This window comes from Orycteropus afer, unplaced genomic scaffold (genome assembly GCF_000298275.1).
Source record: "Orycteropus afer afer isolate SDZICR_OR568_19922 unplaced genomic scaffold, OryAfe1.0 scaffold00048, whole genome shotgun sequence".
Classification (NCBI taxonomy): Eukaryota; Metazoa; Chordata; class Mammalia; order Tubulidentata; family Orycteropodidae; genus Orycteropus; species Orycteropus afer.
This window is the reverse complement of record NW_006921635.1, coordinates 3,091,598-3,106,176: the sequence shown is the minus strand read 5'-3', so window position 1 is coordinate 3,106,176 and position 14,579 is coordinate 3,091,598. Positions and strand designations below refer to the sequence as shown.

At 44.1% G+C, this 14,579-nt stretch overlaps 1 protein-coding gene across 1 annotated transcript in view; it reads right to left on the bottom strand.

Moving 5' to 3' along the window:
• Nucleotides 1–14,579, bottom strand: part of CLIP1 (CAP-Gly domain containing linker protein 1) — a 101,971-nt gene that overhangs the window by 65,259 nt on the left and 22,133 nt on the right. The window contains exons 5-7 of the mRNA XM_042780582.1: nt 9,951–10,148; nt 9,276–9,379; nt 7,385–7,445 (exon numbers count right to left, since the gene is read on the bottom strand). Of these exons, the coding sequence (XP_042636516.1) occupies nt 7,385–7,445; nt 9,276–9,379; nt 9,951–10,148 (363 nt within the window). The remainder of the gene's footprint in view (nt 1–7,384; nt 7,446–9,275; nt 9,380–9,950; nt 10,149–14,579) is intronic.

The window sequence follows — 14,579 nt, the reverse complement described above, 5'->3', positions numbered from 1 at the left end:
TTCTAAACATGAAACAACCAAACCCATTGCCACTGAGTCAATTCCAACTCACAGTGACCCCACAGGACACAGTAGAACCGTCCCATAGGGTTTCCAAAGCTATAATCTTTAGGAAGCAGCCAGCCTCATCTTTCTCCAGTAGAGCGGCTGCTGGATGCCAACCACAAGCTTCTGGTTTGCAGGGAGCACTTAACCACTACATCACAGGGCTCCTTACAGGAATTCTACAGTGGTTCCTAGGAAGGAATGTGGGTGATATGAAACTCATGAGGTCACTTCTTAGTTTACGCTAAGTCACCTCTTAGGAACTCAAAGCAAGGGTCTAGAGAGGACACTACTTGCTACAGAAAGATAACAGCTTGAATCTCAACTACCTGGAAAAGCCATGCTGGAAACGGGTGCCTTCTTATCCACAACAAAAACACAAAGCTCACAAAGCATCTGGGAGAAAATTTAGAAATTAAAAATCATCTTTCACCAGCCAGTCACACGAACTGAACTCTCCCCAGTTCCCTTTATTTCCCAGATCAAGGCTTCGAGTCCCAGGTAGTGAAGAAATACACCCAACTATTACTTTTTTTCCTACAGGAAAAATCTTTAGTTTTGAGGCTGAGAACATGATCTTTCTTCCAATTATCTAGATTTTTAGATCAGTGATTTCTCACTAGGAGAAATTTCTAAAAACACTAACAATTCAAAAGAAAAAAAAAATCAAAATGCAAAATCTTATCAGAGACAGAGACATTTTTTCAATTTTAAAGTTAAGAGCTGGGCAATGGAGATACTGACGGTCAAATTCATGACGTAAAACATGTGCATGTGTAAAATGCATGCACATACACAGAATTCTCCCGTGGAAAGGACCCCGAGCCTATCCGTGAAGGTTTATGCACAAGACAATGCCAGGACACATTCTGTCCTGTAGTGGTCAAGAGTACAGATGCTGGAGCCCAATGGCCTGGATGAAAATCTTGGCTCCACTCTGACTACTAGTTTTATGATCACGACCTTGGGCGATTTATTTAACCTCTCTGTGCCTTAGTGGGAGCTCTGGTGGCACAGCAGTTAAGTAAGGGCTCGGCTGCTGACTGAAAGCGCAGCAATTGGAACCCAACGGCTGCTCAGCAGGAAGAAGACATGGCATTTTGCTTCAGTAAAGATGACAGCCTTGGAAACCCTACAGAACAGTTCTACTTTGTCCTACAGGTTTGCTATGTGTCAGAATCAACTTGGCAATGGGTTTTTGGTGCCTCAGCGATCTCATGTGCAAAATGGGGACAATCCTACTACTACTCCCATCTCCTAGTGCTATGGTGAGACTGACTAAGCTAATGCTTGTAAAGCCTTTACAATAGTACCTGGCATGAAGCCAGAGCACCATCAGGGTTTCAATAAATAAAAATACTAAAATAGCACTTACTCACTGCTCCAAGGCCACACAGTGAGCTTATAGTAGTAAGAACCCATTTTCCCTCCTGACCACTGAGATTTCAACCTCCGGGGGGACAGAACGGAGGGCGATGCCAAGAGGGATCAGGTAAAAGAAAAAGATAACTGGGAGGAGGTCCTGAATTCTCGCTCCAAAGAGCCAGTGCTGCAATTCTCATCTCCCCAGAGGTCAGGGGAGAAGGCAGAAAAAGGAGCTCATGTAAAACGATAATGAAGAATCATTCAGGAAACCTAACAGCTAGGAATACAAGAGCAAGAGGACAATCAACTGTGTGTGGCAAACTGGAGAAATGCATTTGAAGGCATTAATAAAAAGAACCTCAAATGCAGTTGTGGAGGTCCAAACCATCTACATGTTTGGCTCAATGTTGGTTGAGTTAACCAAGGAAATGAGTCTTTATAGTTGATGAAAGATTTTATATAAAACAAACCCATCTACCTATCCGTCTAAGCTCATGAACACCTGAACAGCACCAAGACCAAACTCAAGTTGAACCACTGGGTCAAGGGGTTGGGCCGATAGCACGGCACATCACCCGAGGTGTCCACCACTCACACACATGGGTCTGCGTCATTAAATAGTGAAAACCATTACCCTAGTGTCTTCTAACTCCCTCTGGAGTTTGTCAGCTTTGGTCTTTTCAAAGAGCAGGCTCTGTTCAAGCTCCTTAATGCGGGCATGCTCCAGTTTGGTCTGCGTCTGTTAGTAAAAAGGAAGAGGAAGAGAACACAACAGTGCCACCATGACATGCCAGCACGAGAGGAGAGCGCGGCATGCAGGCTGAGCCACCAGGACCTTCCGCCAGAGGATGAACAAAAAGGACAATGGAGAAAGGAAGAGGGTGGCAGTGAGATGAGGAGGCTGGGGGTGAGGCTGGATACTATGGACACAAGGATAATGGTGGGCCAGGGAGATGGACTATTCTATCGAGAAAGCAAAATGGAAAACACAGGAGGCAAGATGAAAAGTGTAAGATGCATGCAGCCAAATATCAGTTATATTGATAAGTGAAGTTTATCAGCACAAATTAGAATAGTTAATATTCCTCCAAATTATCATTTCCCTCCTCCCACGATGGCTGTTTGACATTAACGTGTGTGTAACTGACGCAATGACTTTACAAAGGAGACTGTCACCCAAAATGAAATCCGCATCATCTGACGCAGAAAAGGTAACTTCCGAAATCTTAACAGTGCCCCAGACACCCTTGGGAGGTGGTGCACTCTGGCCTACGACTGACATAAACGAATATTCAGCCTGATGAAGCGAATCCAGACACGAGCTGAGGCAAAGCAAGCAGCAGCCTCCGCCAACATGCGTGAGATGACTCGTCTACAGGCCGGTTTTCCAAAGGCTGTTACTCATTATCAGGGCAGAAAAAAGGATCAGGTTTACAAGAGAAAAGTCCATAATAATTATCCTCTACTCCACAGCCTTCATCTCTGAAGCAAACCAGATAGAGGCTCATCAGGAAAAAAGTTTAGCTAGAACTGGTAAGGGGCTTAGTATTTTTATTCTCAGATGAAGAAGTTCCTCCCAGCTCAGGAGTAAGAAATGGGGACTCAACACAACAGTATGAGTCTGAACTACAGCAAAAGACCTGGTGTGATCCTAAGGTGGTTCCAAGCCTCCGAGGTCTCAGAGACACTCTCTAGCGCCCTCCCTCATGCACTCGGAGGGAACCTGGAAGAGAAGGCCAAAGATATTCTCTAACAGGTATTAGGGAAGCAGATCTTAATAATATGAAATATTCCAGACATCAGTCCAAATGTAGCCCCCCACCTCTCCTGCCCAACATGGTCTGATCAGCATAATCAACTGATAAAAACCTACTGACCCAGCAGTTGTTAGTGACTCGTACTCATTTAAACATTGGGTCACTATAGGGTCTACTCTTTCAGTCTGCATAATTGGGGCAACAAAAAAAATGACAACAAACTCTAAACAACGTTAACTGGAAGTTGTGTGCAGAGCTTCAGCAGAAGGCAGACCATAAGCATAAACACTGTGACCTTCTATACTCACTCCAGTGGGACCCTGGGGACTGCAAGGCAGTCAAGTGACCACTTTGCTTGTGAACCAGATATATAAACCACAGAAAGGTATTTATAAGGTGGAAAAAAAAAAAAAAAGGAAATTCCGCACCTGCTCCAGTTCTGTACACTCAACAAAAAATAATGAAATAAAATTCCAAACCTAATTTTCTGCATAGTCCCCTTGATCTGCATGTGCCTTAGACGTACATCGTTCAGTTTACCTGCTTTGACAGGAAAAGAATCTAACCCTAACCTCTGTAGCTAGAGTCACAGCCTCAGGACCTGAAACCCCCAACAGGAAAAGCAAAAGGCCACAGACGCTTCCTTTTCCTCCTGACACTGAGCTGGGTGTCTCCTGGGTGCAGGGTCAGTATTTCCAGAGAAAAAGCAATGCTCCATCAATGTGACCTTCGCCCAGTCAGAGACCTTCCCAGTGCTGGCTCAAAGCTATGACAGCCAGGTCGGCCTCCAGGGCTCTGGGACAAGATGGCTGCATTTGATCAACACTCAGGAAGGGAACCGGGGTCCCCTTTCTGGCCACAGTATGTGGTAAAAACGCTATACACGAGCAGGACAACCCTCCTGAACGCCTTCCCTTCTGAGAATGAGATGTGGAGTCTGCCAGGAGCAAAGTCCCAGGGCAGAAGAGGAGAAGCAGAGGCCCTGCGGGAAGCGCACAGAGAGGCGGGCGGAGAGCCATGCACACTGACGGCGGCAGCAGGCGCTGTTCTGGAAGACGAGGAGGGACGGGCACTGAGGAGCCTCACACACAGGAGCCCTGGGAGCACACACTTTTGTCTAAGGTTCAGTCTTGAGTTTTCTGTTTCAGCTGCCAGAGGTGGTAGGTAGAGAAGCTGTTCTTGGTCGAAATTTTGTTCTCTTGTGGTAAATCAAAGTCAGCCATTTCTAGATGCTTTTCAAATGGCATCACAGCTGGTGGGGTCTGCCGTGAAGCAATGTTTTGCAGACCACTTTGATAAGGTTTCTATTGGTTGGTTGGTACTGATTAGAGGGAGGAAGGAAGAGAAAAACCTACATGCCTAGTAGTGCTGCTACTAGAAAAAGACTCACTTCAACATTAATAAATCAAAAGCCACAGTGTCCTCACTGAGGAATGCTTGCCTCTTGTTTCTATTTTAAGGAAAGGAGCCCTAGTACACAATAGCTAAGAGCTTGGTTGCTAACAAAAGGTCAGTGGTTCGGATCTACCCAGTGGCTCTGTGGAAGAAAACACCTGGTGATCTGCTCCCATAAAGTAGAAAACCCTGTGGGACAGTTCTACTTCTTCATATAGGACCACGATGAGTTGGAATTAACTTGGTTAACTTGGCAGCACAAAGGCACCAACAAATTCTGTTACTTCTTGTCAGGTGCATGGCAAACATTGGCCAGCAGGGGGAGCGCACATAAAAGGCAAAGAGCACAGGGAATTTCCTCACTCCCTCTGACCATCACGGAAAAATGAAACTAGCCAACTTTGGAATTCTTCCCCAAATGTCTACAACTCTTTCATCTAATGTATTTTATGCTTCAGTTGGCTATCATGTCTCTCTGAATAACTCTAAAATTAGAATACATTATGAATTAGCTGAAGAAGGCCACCAGTAACAAAAAACAAACTCATTGCCACTGAGTCGGATCTGACTCATAGCGAACCCTCCTTGGGTTTCCGAGGACACTTGCCTGCTAACCAGATGGCTGGCGGTTCAAACCCACCAGCCACTCCTCGGAAGGAAGGTTGGGCAATCCTACTTCCGTAGTGATACTGCCTTGGAAACCCAAGGAGGGGTCGCTATGAGTCGGGGCCGACTCGACGGCACATAACAACAACAAATCACTATGGAAGTAGGATTGCCCAACCTTCCTCCCGAGGAGTGGCTGGTGGGTTTGAACTGCTAGCCTTCTGGTTAGCAGTCAGATGCCTTAGGCACGACACCACTAGAGCGCCCAAAGAAGGGCAGGCCCCTGGTTAAAATAATTTTCTTTTTGGATAAATTCTTTATAAAGCAAATGTCTGTCTACTCGTTAAATGAATTTACGGAGCTTAGTCATTAGACACAATTTCTTCAGGATACAAACGTAAGTGCTTTGAAAGCCACATGCACAGAAATATGAAAGCCAATGTCCCACCATCAGCTATGCAGTTAGTATTTGAGTGTATCAATCAGCGTTTTAATCTGTAATTGATCTGTGTTAACAAGGGAAATATCCACACAGTTAAGTGCCCTCTTACATTCTCAGGATCTTCAGGTATCTGGCTCTTTTGCTATCAGTAAAAAAATAAAAAATAAATTAAAAGAACAAAAAAAGAGATTCAACTAAAGTTTCTATAGGTTAGGGTTTCAAAACACTCTTAACTGATTCACTGCAAGGAAGCTGGTCAAACTACACTAGTCTAAGGCTGATATAAATCTGTTAACTTGCCCCTTACCCCCAACTCCACAGGCTATATTTCATATGAATTAGATGATGACATGAAACTTCTAATGAATCTCTGGGGTGTTTTTAATGGATGAGAACAACATAAAAGTCAACTAAAGGAATGTGACTGTATATGATATGAGCAAAGAAGATATTAAATCATTAAATTCTGGGTCCTATGGAAATCAGAAAATGTTTATTCTCTTGAACCATAAAAATGTATTTATTTCCAAGGAAATAAGAGCTCCTGTTTTGGAAGGGCCTTGGAAATGTCAGCACTGTGGGCATCAACAGTCCCTAAACTGCAGTGGGAGCAAAAATGTGTGTTCTGAGAACTGTATAATCAAGTATAATTTTTACTAAAATATTACAGACTAAAGAACCAGAAGTCTGCAGAATTTAGAAAAGTTAAATAATTTACATTTGTCATATATCCAGCAGTGGTCAGAAGCATCAGAATCATTTCATTCTGGAGTCCAGTTCAAAAATTAATGTGCACAACTGTTGAGAAGACTGATGCCAAAGGAAACTCACTATGAATTCAAAATATGTCATGGAAGCAAAAGACACCAAACTCTAGACTGTTGTTGTTTTTTTGCTCTGGTGACTACTGAAAAAGTCTACTACTAGAGCACACAGTTATCTCCTTTGTAGGGTAATTATAGAGTTATCCTGCTCAACTGAAAAGCAAAACTGAGACAAAGCTACAAGTTTTGTCATAAGCTATTATGATGAAGTTATTTGAATGTGACTTCTGCTAAGCAGAGGAGTGTGTAAACCCTCATGTAGAACTGCTTTATAGGCAGGCACACTGCCAGGTGCATGACTTTAATAAATCCAGTTCATGGCTCTGAATTTTGAAGCAACAGAAAAAAGTAGTGGCCATTTTCCTCTGCATAGGAACTGGGACACACAGTGACAGGCTCAAGGGCTGACACCATCCCCTCAACCACGTGCCCATGTCCCCATGGGCCAGAGAAGCTGAGGCTCCATCATCCACGCCACCTGCTGCTGCTCTGGCCACATATCTTCAGCTGGCACAGTTACAGGCAGTCCCTGGATCACGAACGAGTTCCACTCCTAAATGAGCCTTTTAAGTGGAATTTGTATATAAGTTGCACCAATTAGGTACAGTTTTTATCTAATGTTAGTCAAATGTTTGTCTTAGTGTATAGTATATAGCGTACCATTTTATGCATAAAAATCATTAAAGAAACATTTGCAGATACACTAAAACATCCTTCACTGAATAATATAGTAATAATAACAATGTTTTGATGTGTCACAAAGCAGTGCCCATTTGTTATTATGAGCCATTGTATGTGCCTCAAATTTTTAATAATAACAGGTTTACGGGGGTTGGTTCATACTCTAGGCTGTACATAAGTTGGACCTTCGTAACCCAGGACTGCCTGGACTTCACTCACATGTCTTAATACTGGCACCAGGAAAGCATTAGAGAGCTGAAGGGGTTTACCTCAAGATCGCCTTTGGTAATGGATTCTTCCTCAACCCGGAACTGAAGATCCTCAACTTTCCTGTGGATTGAAACCCAAACAAAGCTTTTAGGAAAGTAACTAAAGGACGTGTCTACCTACCTAAGAAAGAAAAAGCAATCTATATTCAATATCCTGGAGAACTTAGCAGATGACCAGAAGAAAGAGAAATCTTTTCAAATAAAATTTCTTTAAAGAGATGCTTTAAAGACAAAGGAAATAGTCCTCCAGTTTATAAATCTAAGAGCTCTACTCTAAGTATTTAGAAAACTTCACAGTTCACCCAGGTACAAAAAACAGAACACACGAGGCTAAAAAACTGGTCCCCTAGGTCACAGACCAAAAGAGATATAAATGAGGCAAGACCAGCCTGAAGGGAAAAGGCCTAATGACCCCAGAGACAGGTGTGAGCTTTCAAGTCAACAACTGCTTCTTTCCAGTGACAGAGGCAGAAACAGTGGCACAGACAACCAATCTCTCTTCACATCACTCCACATGAGGTCCATTAGGATAAAGAAAACACATAGCTTCAACAAATTTACACCGGGCGTCCGTCCGTCCCTTAGGTACAAACTGAGGCTAGCAGGCTGCCTTATGTAGAGACCGCCAATCTTAAGCCTCCACAGCAATGCCAGTATTCGCTCCAGACTGGGAGAACAGGGCTGTCAACAAACTAAGGGAGACACAGTCAAGGACCCTGTTGCTCTGATTCTAAAATGGACATTGTTTTCCTATTTAAAAATCTCTGCTATTGGACTGTGTGTTTCAATAATGGTATCAGAGCCGATGAAACTTGATACATGGAAGATCTACAGAAGCCAGGTAACATCTACACTGTGAATCTTCACAAAACGGGGTGTAACACAAGAACAGGGACAAAGTTCCTAACCAACCAACCAAAAAAACCTTTTAAGCTCACCAGCATTTCCAGCAAAACTGAGAAGAAAAAAAGTCCTACTCTGCTAAGCAGAAACATCACTCACAATGTCACTGCAGAGCTGAGGGCCATCTCGACTACAGCCAATCTGTAGAGTTAACAGCTGGCTTATGGACAGAAGCACACGGTACTGGAGCCTTGGTCTTCAGAAGGCCCTGGAAGAGTCTATCACTATCTCTCACTTACTAGAATTTCCTACGTCAGTATCTCTCTCTCCCTGGGGAGGGAATGTATTAGACCTCCACTGTACCCCTACCCTCAGACCTGTTATGGCCATCCCAAACACAGTCACACTAGATTATTACTGTCGTGTGTCACTGCTCTCAGAAATGACAGAAGATGGTCTTAAACACAATGGCAGACAAGTTTCCCATACTTGAGAGATGTCCACACTTCCATCACTGCCCCAAGAAACCTTCCTTTTGTAAGAGCCCAGCCTGCCTTCACTGTCTCACAACTGTGCCCCTGCCTTGTTTGCACATGGAACTGGAGCAAATGTGCAGTTTCTCAAAGACACGGACCTCATGTCACCCACTAGACAGTATAAGTTTGTGATACATGGAAGGTGTTTCATAAATACTAGTTAACTTAGACCTGGACTATCCTCTCATCACAAACACTCCAGGTAGAAGCTGGGTTTGCATAAACTGCATGATACCGAGGTCATGCTCAAGAGGATGTTTGGGACACAGGAGGCAATAAACATGTGTCCAATGAGTCTGGCTAGGTCTGGATGATTCCACAGTTCTTGGGGAAAAACGTCAAATCAACACAAACCCTCCTCACACAGTAGGAAGAATTCCATTTCTGCTCCACTCAGAGTCATTCCTCTGGCTCTGTGGGGTGACACCAACAAGGCTATACAGGGGAAATTTGTCCTAAGTTCTTTTAAAAGGAAAAGGCTGCACGTGCACCAGGAAACAGCTTGGGATCACCTTTTCTCCTCTTCGAGCTGGTTGAGAAGTTCCACCTTCTCCCTGTCGGCCGCTTCCACCATTGTTCGCAGCTGGTCCATCTTGGCCTCCAACTCCAGGACATGCTGGGGAAGACAGGAATGGCAGTGAGGGGCAGGTTCTGAACCAGATACAGGCCCAGGGATACCTCCAAAAAGCTACAGCTAAGTGGTACCGAGGTGGGTTGGCACTACTCTAAAACCTTTCCACATTCAGATGCTGTATATGATCGTGAATGGGTTACTCTCGGCAGCTTTCCTGGAAGCTAGATGATGAACGATCAGCCATCAGAGCACCATGGGGCAATGTTACAACAACTCTCTTTTTTCGAAGCTGAAACACATACAAAGGATAATCTACAAAACAGGATTTGTAATCACAGATAAGGAGGTCATAGTAAACAAGTTGGCCTAACACAGAGAGGCTCTGAAGATAAAGACCAAAAGGCCACAGGAGAATCAAGGAAAACAAAACTTCATCTTTAGGATGACGGAAACTAGTCCCAGGTCACAGCTTGCAGACAAGCCTAGCAGGAAAATTCACTCTCATTTCCAGTACTCTCAAGACTAGCTCCCTGGCTCCAGGCACGCCTTTCGGCCTCCTCACTCAACTTCAGAACCATCACCATGTCCATCAAAGACCAGCACCAGACTTCACCTGATCGTGTCCATCCCGAGCCAGAGCTAGCTCCTGCTCTATCTCCCCCACGTGGCTCGTGGCCTTGGCCACCTCCGCCCTCTCTAGATCCCGTTCAGCCAGCAGCTGCTCAATGTGCTGCTGCTTCTCCTTCAGGGCCTCTTGGAGGGCAGTGGTGCCGGAGATCTTCCTGGTGTACCGGGAGGAGGTTTCAGTCAACTGCAAAGGAAAGTTAAAGACGTGAAGGGCGGTGACGCCACCAGGGAGGCAGGGAGGGGCGAGGCATGCACAACGGGTGGCTCCTCGGCAAAGCAGGCGGTGCCCCAGCTCACAGGCTTGCCCCTCACCAGGAAAGGCTTGTCGTCAAGACACAAGGACTCACGTGGCTGCAGTCAGTACATTTCACAAAGAACCAAAGTAAAGTGATCACGCAATAGGCACACAACGGAAAGAAGTCATGGACAGTCAAGAAGGTGTTTGGAAGGAGAACCCATGGCTCAGATCAAAGGCACTGAGTTCAGCTGGCAGGGCCTCGTAGGAATCTAGAAAAACCCCACAGAACCCACTTAGCAAGTTTCTCTGAACTCTGCCTGAGCATCATGAATACTTATCTTCTTGTTATAACACTGGCCAATCTCTTGATCATTAAACTTGAGGTTGAGACTTTTACCCAACTTCTTAAGCTTCTAGATACTATTAAGTAAGCAAGGGGTCACTTTTGGAGTTGCAAACTTTCCTTCAATTGATTAAACAGTTGGGTCTTTGTCAAGACTGTCTTCGTGTTTCTCTCACCATGAAAGGCCTAAGAGATCTGACTGAGGAATCCAGTCATGAAGGCCTGAACCCCAACCACCAGAGAGGTTTACAGAGATAAGATTAAGAGAGCAGGTGAGCGGGGGAGTGTGCCAGCATGGGAATCTCTGGGCACAAACACACATAAGAGAAAGGAAAGAAAAAAGGTATGGGGAGAGAAGAAAAAGAAAATGGAATTTGGGGAAAGAGAAACAAAGGAGGGAGGAAGAAGGAAGAGAAAGAACGGAGTGAGAACTGGGGCAACACAATGGAGGGCTTGGAAGAGATGGCATGGGAGCCTGGGTGGAGAAAGATAGCTTCTGTGTGTCCACCTGTTGACCTCTGCGTCACATACTTGATTCCTCCAACCTGAGGCCAACGGTTGTGCAAAAATTCAGAGAGGAACTGCTAAAATAACCCTTGACATCTGTGGAACGTTAACAGGCAAGGTGGCAAGGTGAATAGCATTTCTTCCAGCTCCAGAGGCTGGTAGGGGGTAGCAGCGTCTGTCCCAGGCCATTCACTTCACGGGCGTTGGCTCTACACCAACTCAGCCTTGGCGGTGTCATCTGCAACTGCAGCCCCATTTGTCACCTGAGTGATCTTCTCTCAATCCATCCATTGGAGTCCTCACGGGAGGAGGTACCTTATAATGAGGCTCTCTCATGAATTAATAATCAGGCAGTTTGACAACTAAGAGAGTAAAGGAATCCAATCAAATCTACATTGTCCTTTACAGTTGCTACTTAGTGGAATTTCTTTAATTATTTACACAGATTGGGGGGTATTCTTGCTCTCTTTTAACTATCTGACTTTCGATTCCCAATTTCATTATGTGGTTAAATTAGACTTTCTCTTCCTAACATTTGTTCTTGAATGTATTAAATCCCAAGGTTCCCAAACCTAGTACAGAAATCCCCCAGGACACCACAGCAAACAGGGGCACTGTGGGAAATTTTTAATTTTCAAGGGAAATGCAGTGACATCTGTTGGACACCATGCAAACTACTGGCTCAAGGCAATTCAGTTTCAACATTAGATTCTAAGACATTCCTTTCCATAATGTTGCACTGTGCAAAGTTGGGTTGGGGTTCCTGCCAGGATCAAAAAGCAAGTGCTGCACAAGAATCAGTGTGGCTTGTTGAATGGAAAACCAATTTGCTCTGTTAACTTTCACCCAAATCACAATTAAAAAAAATTAATTAAAAAAAAAATCAGTGTGGCAAAGGAAATGAGGGTGTAGCGTTTTTCTTTATTTAACTTTAGTTTACTTTTCACATTTAGGTCTTTTTTAAAATAATATTTCACTGTGTTTTCAGTGAAGCTTTACACAGCAGTTTAAGTTCCCTTCAACAGTTTCCACACTGGTTACCTTCCTTCAGTGACAATGGTTACTTTTCCCACAACCTAAGAACATTCTTATTATTTCTGATTTACTTGTTCCATTTCCATTAATCTAGTTTCCCTGCCCCCTCATATTCTCATCACTTTTTTTCTTTAAATTCTATTTATTTTGTTGTTGTTAAGAATATGCATAACAAAATATATCTGAATCCAACAGATACACATGTACATATACATGTACATATTCTACATGTACCATTCAGGGACACTGGTGACATTCTTCCAGTTGTACATCCATTCTCACCCTCCTGCTTCGAGTTGTTCCTCCCTCATTAACATACACTCATTGCCCACTAAGGTGCCAATCTAGTATTTTGAGTTGCTGTTGTCAATCCGATCCCATGTAGATTGTTCTCAAAAGACAACCGTGAGCAAGGCAGACAATTTTCACTAGTTAAGCTACCATAGTTTTAAGACTTCAGGGGATATTTTTGGTTCAGGGTCTAAAGATTATCTCAGGGCAACAGTTTCGGTGATTCTTCCACCTTCCAGGGCACCAGAAAGCCCAGGGGCCATGAGAACTTGAAATTCTGTTCTGTGTTTTTCCCATTTGATCAGGATTCATCTATGGAATCTTTGACCAAATGTTCAGTAATGGTAATGGGCCACCATTCTATCTTTGTGGACTCATGGCAAAGGAGGCACTTGTTCATGGAGGCTTGTCTTTGTTTTAAAGAAATTGTTGACTATTTGGTCTCATACAGGTGATTTTTTAAAGGTTGTTATTGTTGTTGTCATGTGCCGTCGAGTTGTCTCTGACTCAAAGTGACCTTATGCACAACAGAACGAAACACTGCCTGGACCTGCGCCAGCCTCATGATCACAGTACTTGTGGCTGATATTCCTTATGTTATGAGCAATCTGTTATGTAACTATAAAGTGGCCTCGGGGGGTTTGCTTCAGTTCAGGCAATAGTCCTGGGGAGTCCTCCAGCTTGTTTGTTTTAAGGAATCTGAGTTCTAGTCCACATTCTTCTCCCATTCTGTGTGGGTCCATCTATTGTGGCCCTGATTAGAACGGCTGGTACTGACAGCAGGTCATCATTTTTCTCTCTGGTCTCAGGGCAGACGAGATGGGTTCGTGTAGACTATGTGTCCTATAGACTAGTGTCTTCTTTCAGTCTTTGGTTTCCTTCTTTCTCTCTCACTCCAGACAAGGAGAGTGGCATTTTTCAATAGGATTTCAGGGTTTGAAAAGGTCTGCAGTACCCAAAAGGCACACACATCCCAATATTAAGTAATTATAGTTATTTAAGAATGAAATTAAAACATTATTTTTTTCTTTCAATCACTGTGTATCATTTCTTTTCTAAGTGGGTACTAAATTGTTGTTGTTAGGCACCGTAGGGTCTATTTTCAACTCACAGTGAGCCCATGCGACAGGACAGAACTGCCCCCTAGAGTTTTCTCGGCTGCGATCTTTAGGGAGCAGACTGCCAGGTCCTCCTTCCGCAGAGCCGCTGGGTGGGTTCTAACCACCAACCTTCCAGTTAGCAAAAAAAAAAAAAAAACTAACCCCACTGCCATCAAGTCAATTTCCCCTCATAGCAACACTATAGGACAGAGGAGAACTGCCCCATAGGGTTCCAAGGCTACAAATCTTTATGGACTCAGACTACCTCATCTTTCTCCCATGGAGTAGCTGGTGGGTTAGAACCACCACCACCCTTTTGGTTAGCAGCCAAATTCTTTAACCACTATGCCACCAGAGTTCCTTGGGATATAATAAATATTAAGTTGTCTGAACCTAATTGCTTAATAAACACAACTTAGCGCGTTTCTTCTGGCCTAGGGGCACTATGAAAAATAATGAGACACTACAGGTGCTATTAACCTAGGAAATCTGGGAACCTCTGTGCTCAGTTCTTTCAGAAGATTGTTCTGCATTAGAGAATCTGCAGACTTTTCCAGACATGCCAACACTACATTGCTTACAGAAGCCTTGGTGGCACAATGGGTAAGAGCTCAGCTGCTAACTGAAAGTCAGTGGTTTGAACCCACCAGTCGCCCCACAGGAGAAAAGACCTAGAGATCCGCTTCCACAAAGATCACAGCCCAGGAAACCCGATGGAGCAGTTCCATTCATCACACTGGGTCGCTCTGAGTCGGGACTGACTTGATGGCCTCCAACAATAACAATGACATACTGTTCAGAGATGTGTTTCTGGGAAGTAGTAATTTCAGCTCTTGTTGAACATGGCTGGTGGCATAGTGCCTAAGGCATTTGACTGCTAACCAGAAGGCTGGCGGTTCAAACCCACCAGCTGCTCCGCAGAAGGAAGATGGGGCCACCTACTTCCGTAAAGATTTACCACCTCGGAAACCCAATGGGAGTTGCTATGAGTCAGAATCGACTCGATGGCAGAGTTTGGGTTGTTTTTTAAAATGCATATATATAACTGTCATATCATTCTTTTATGGTAACTCCTTGTTTAGAAGCTACAGCTAACCTACA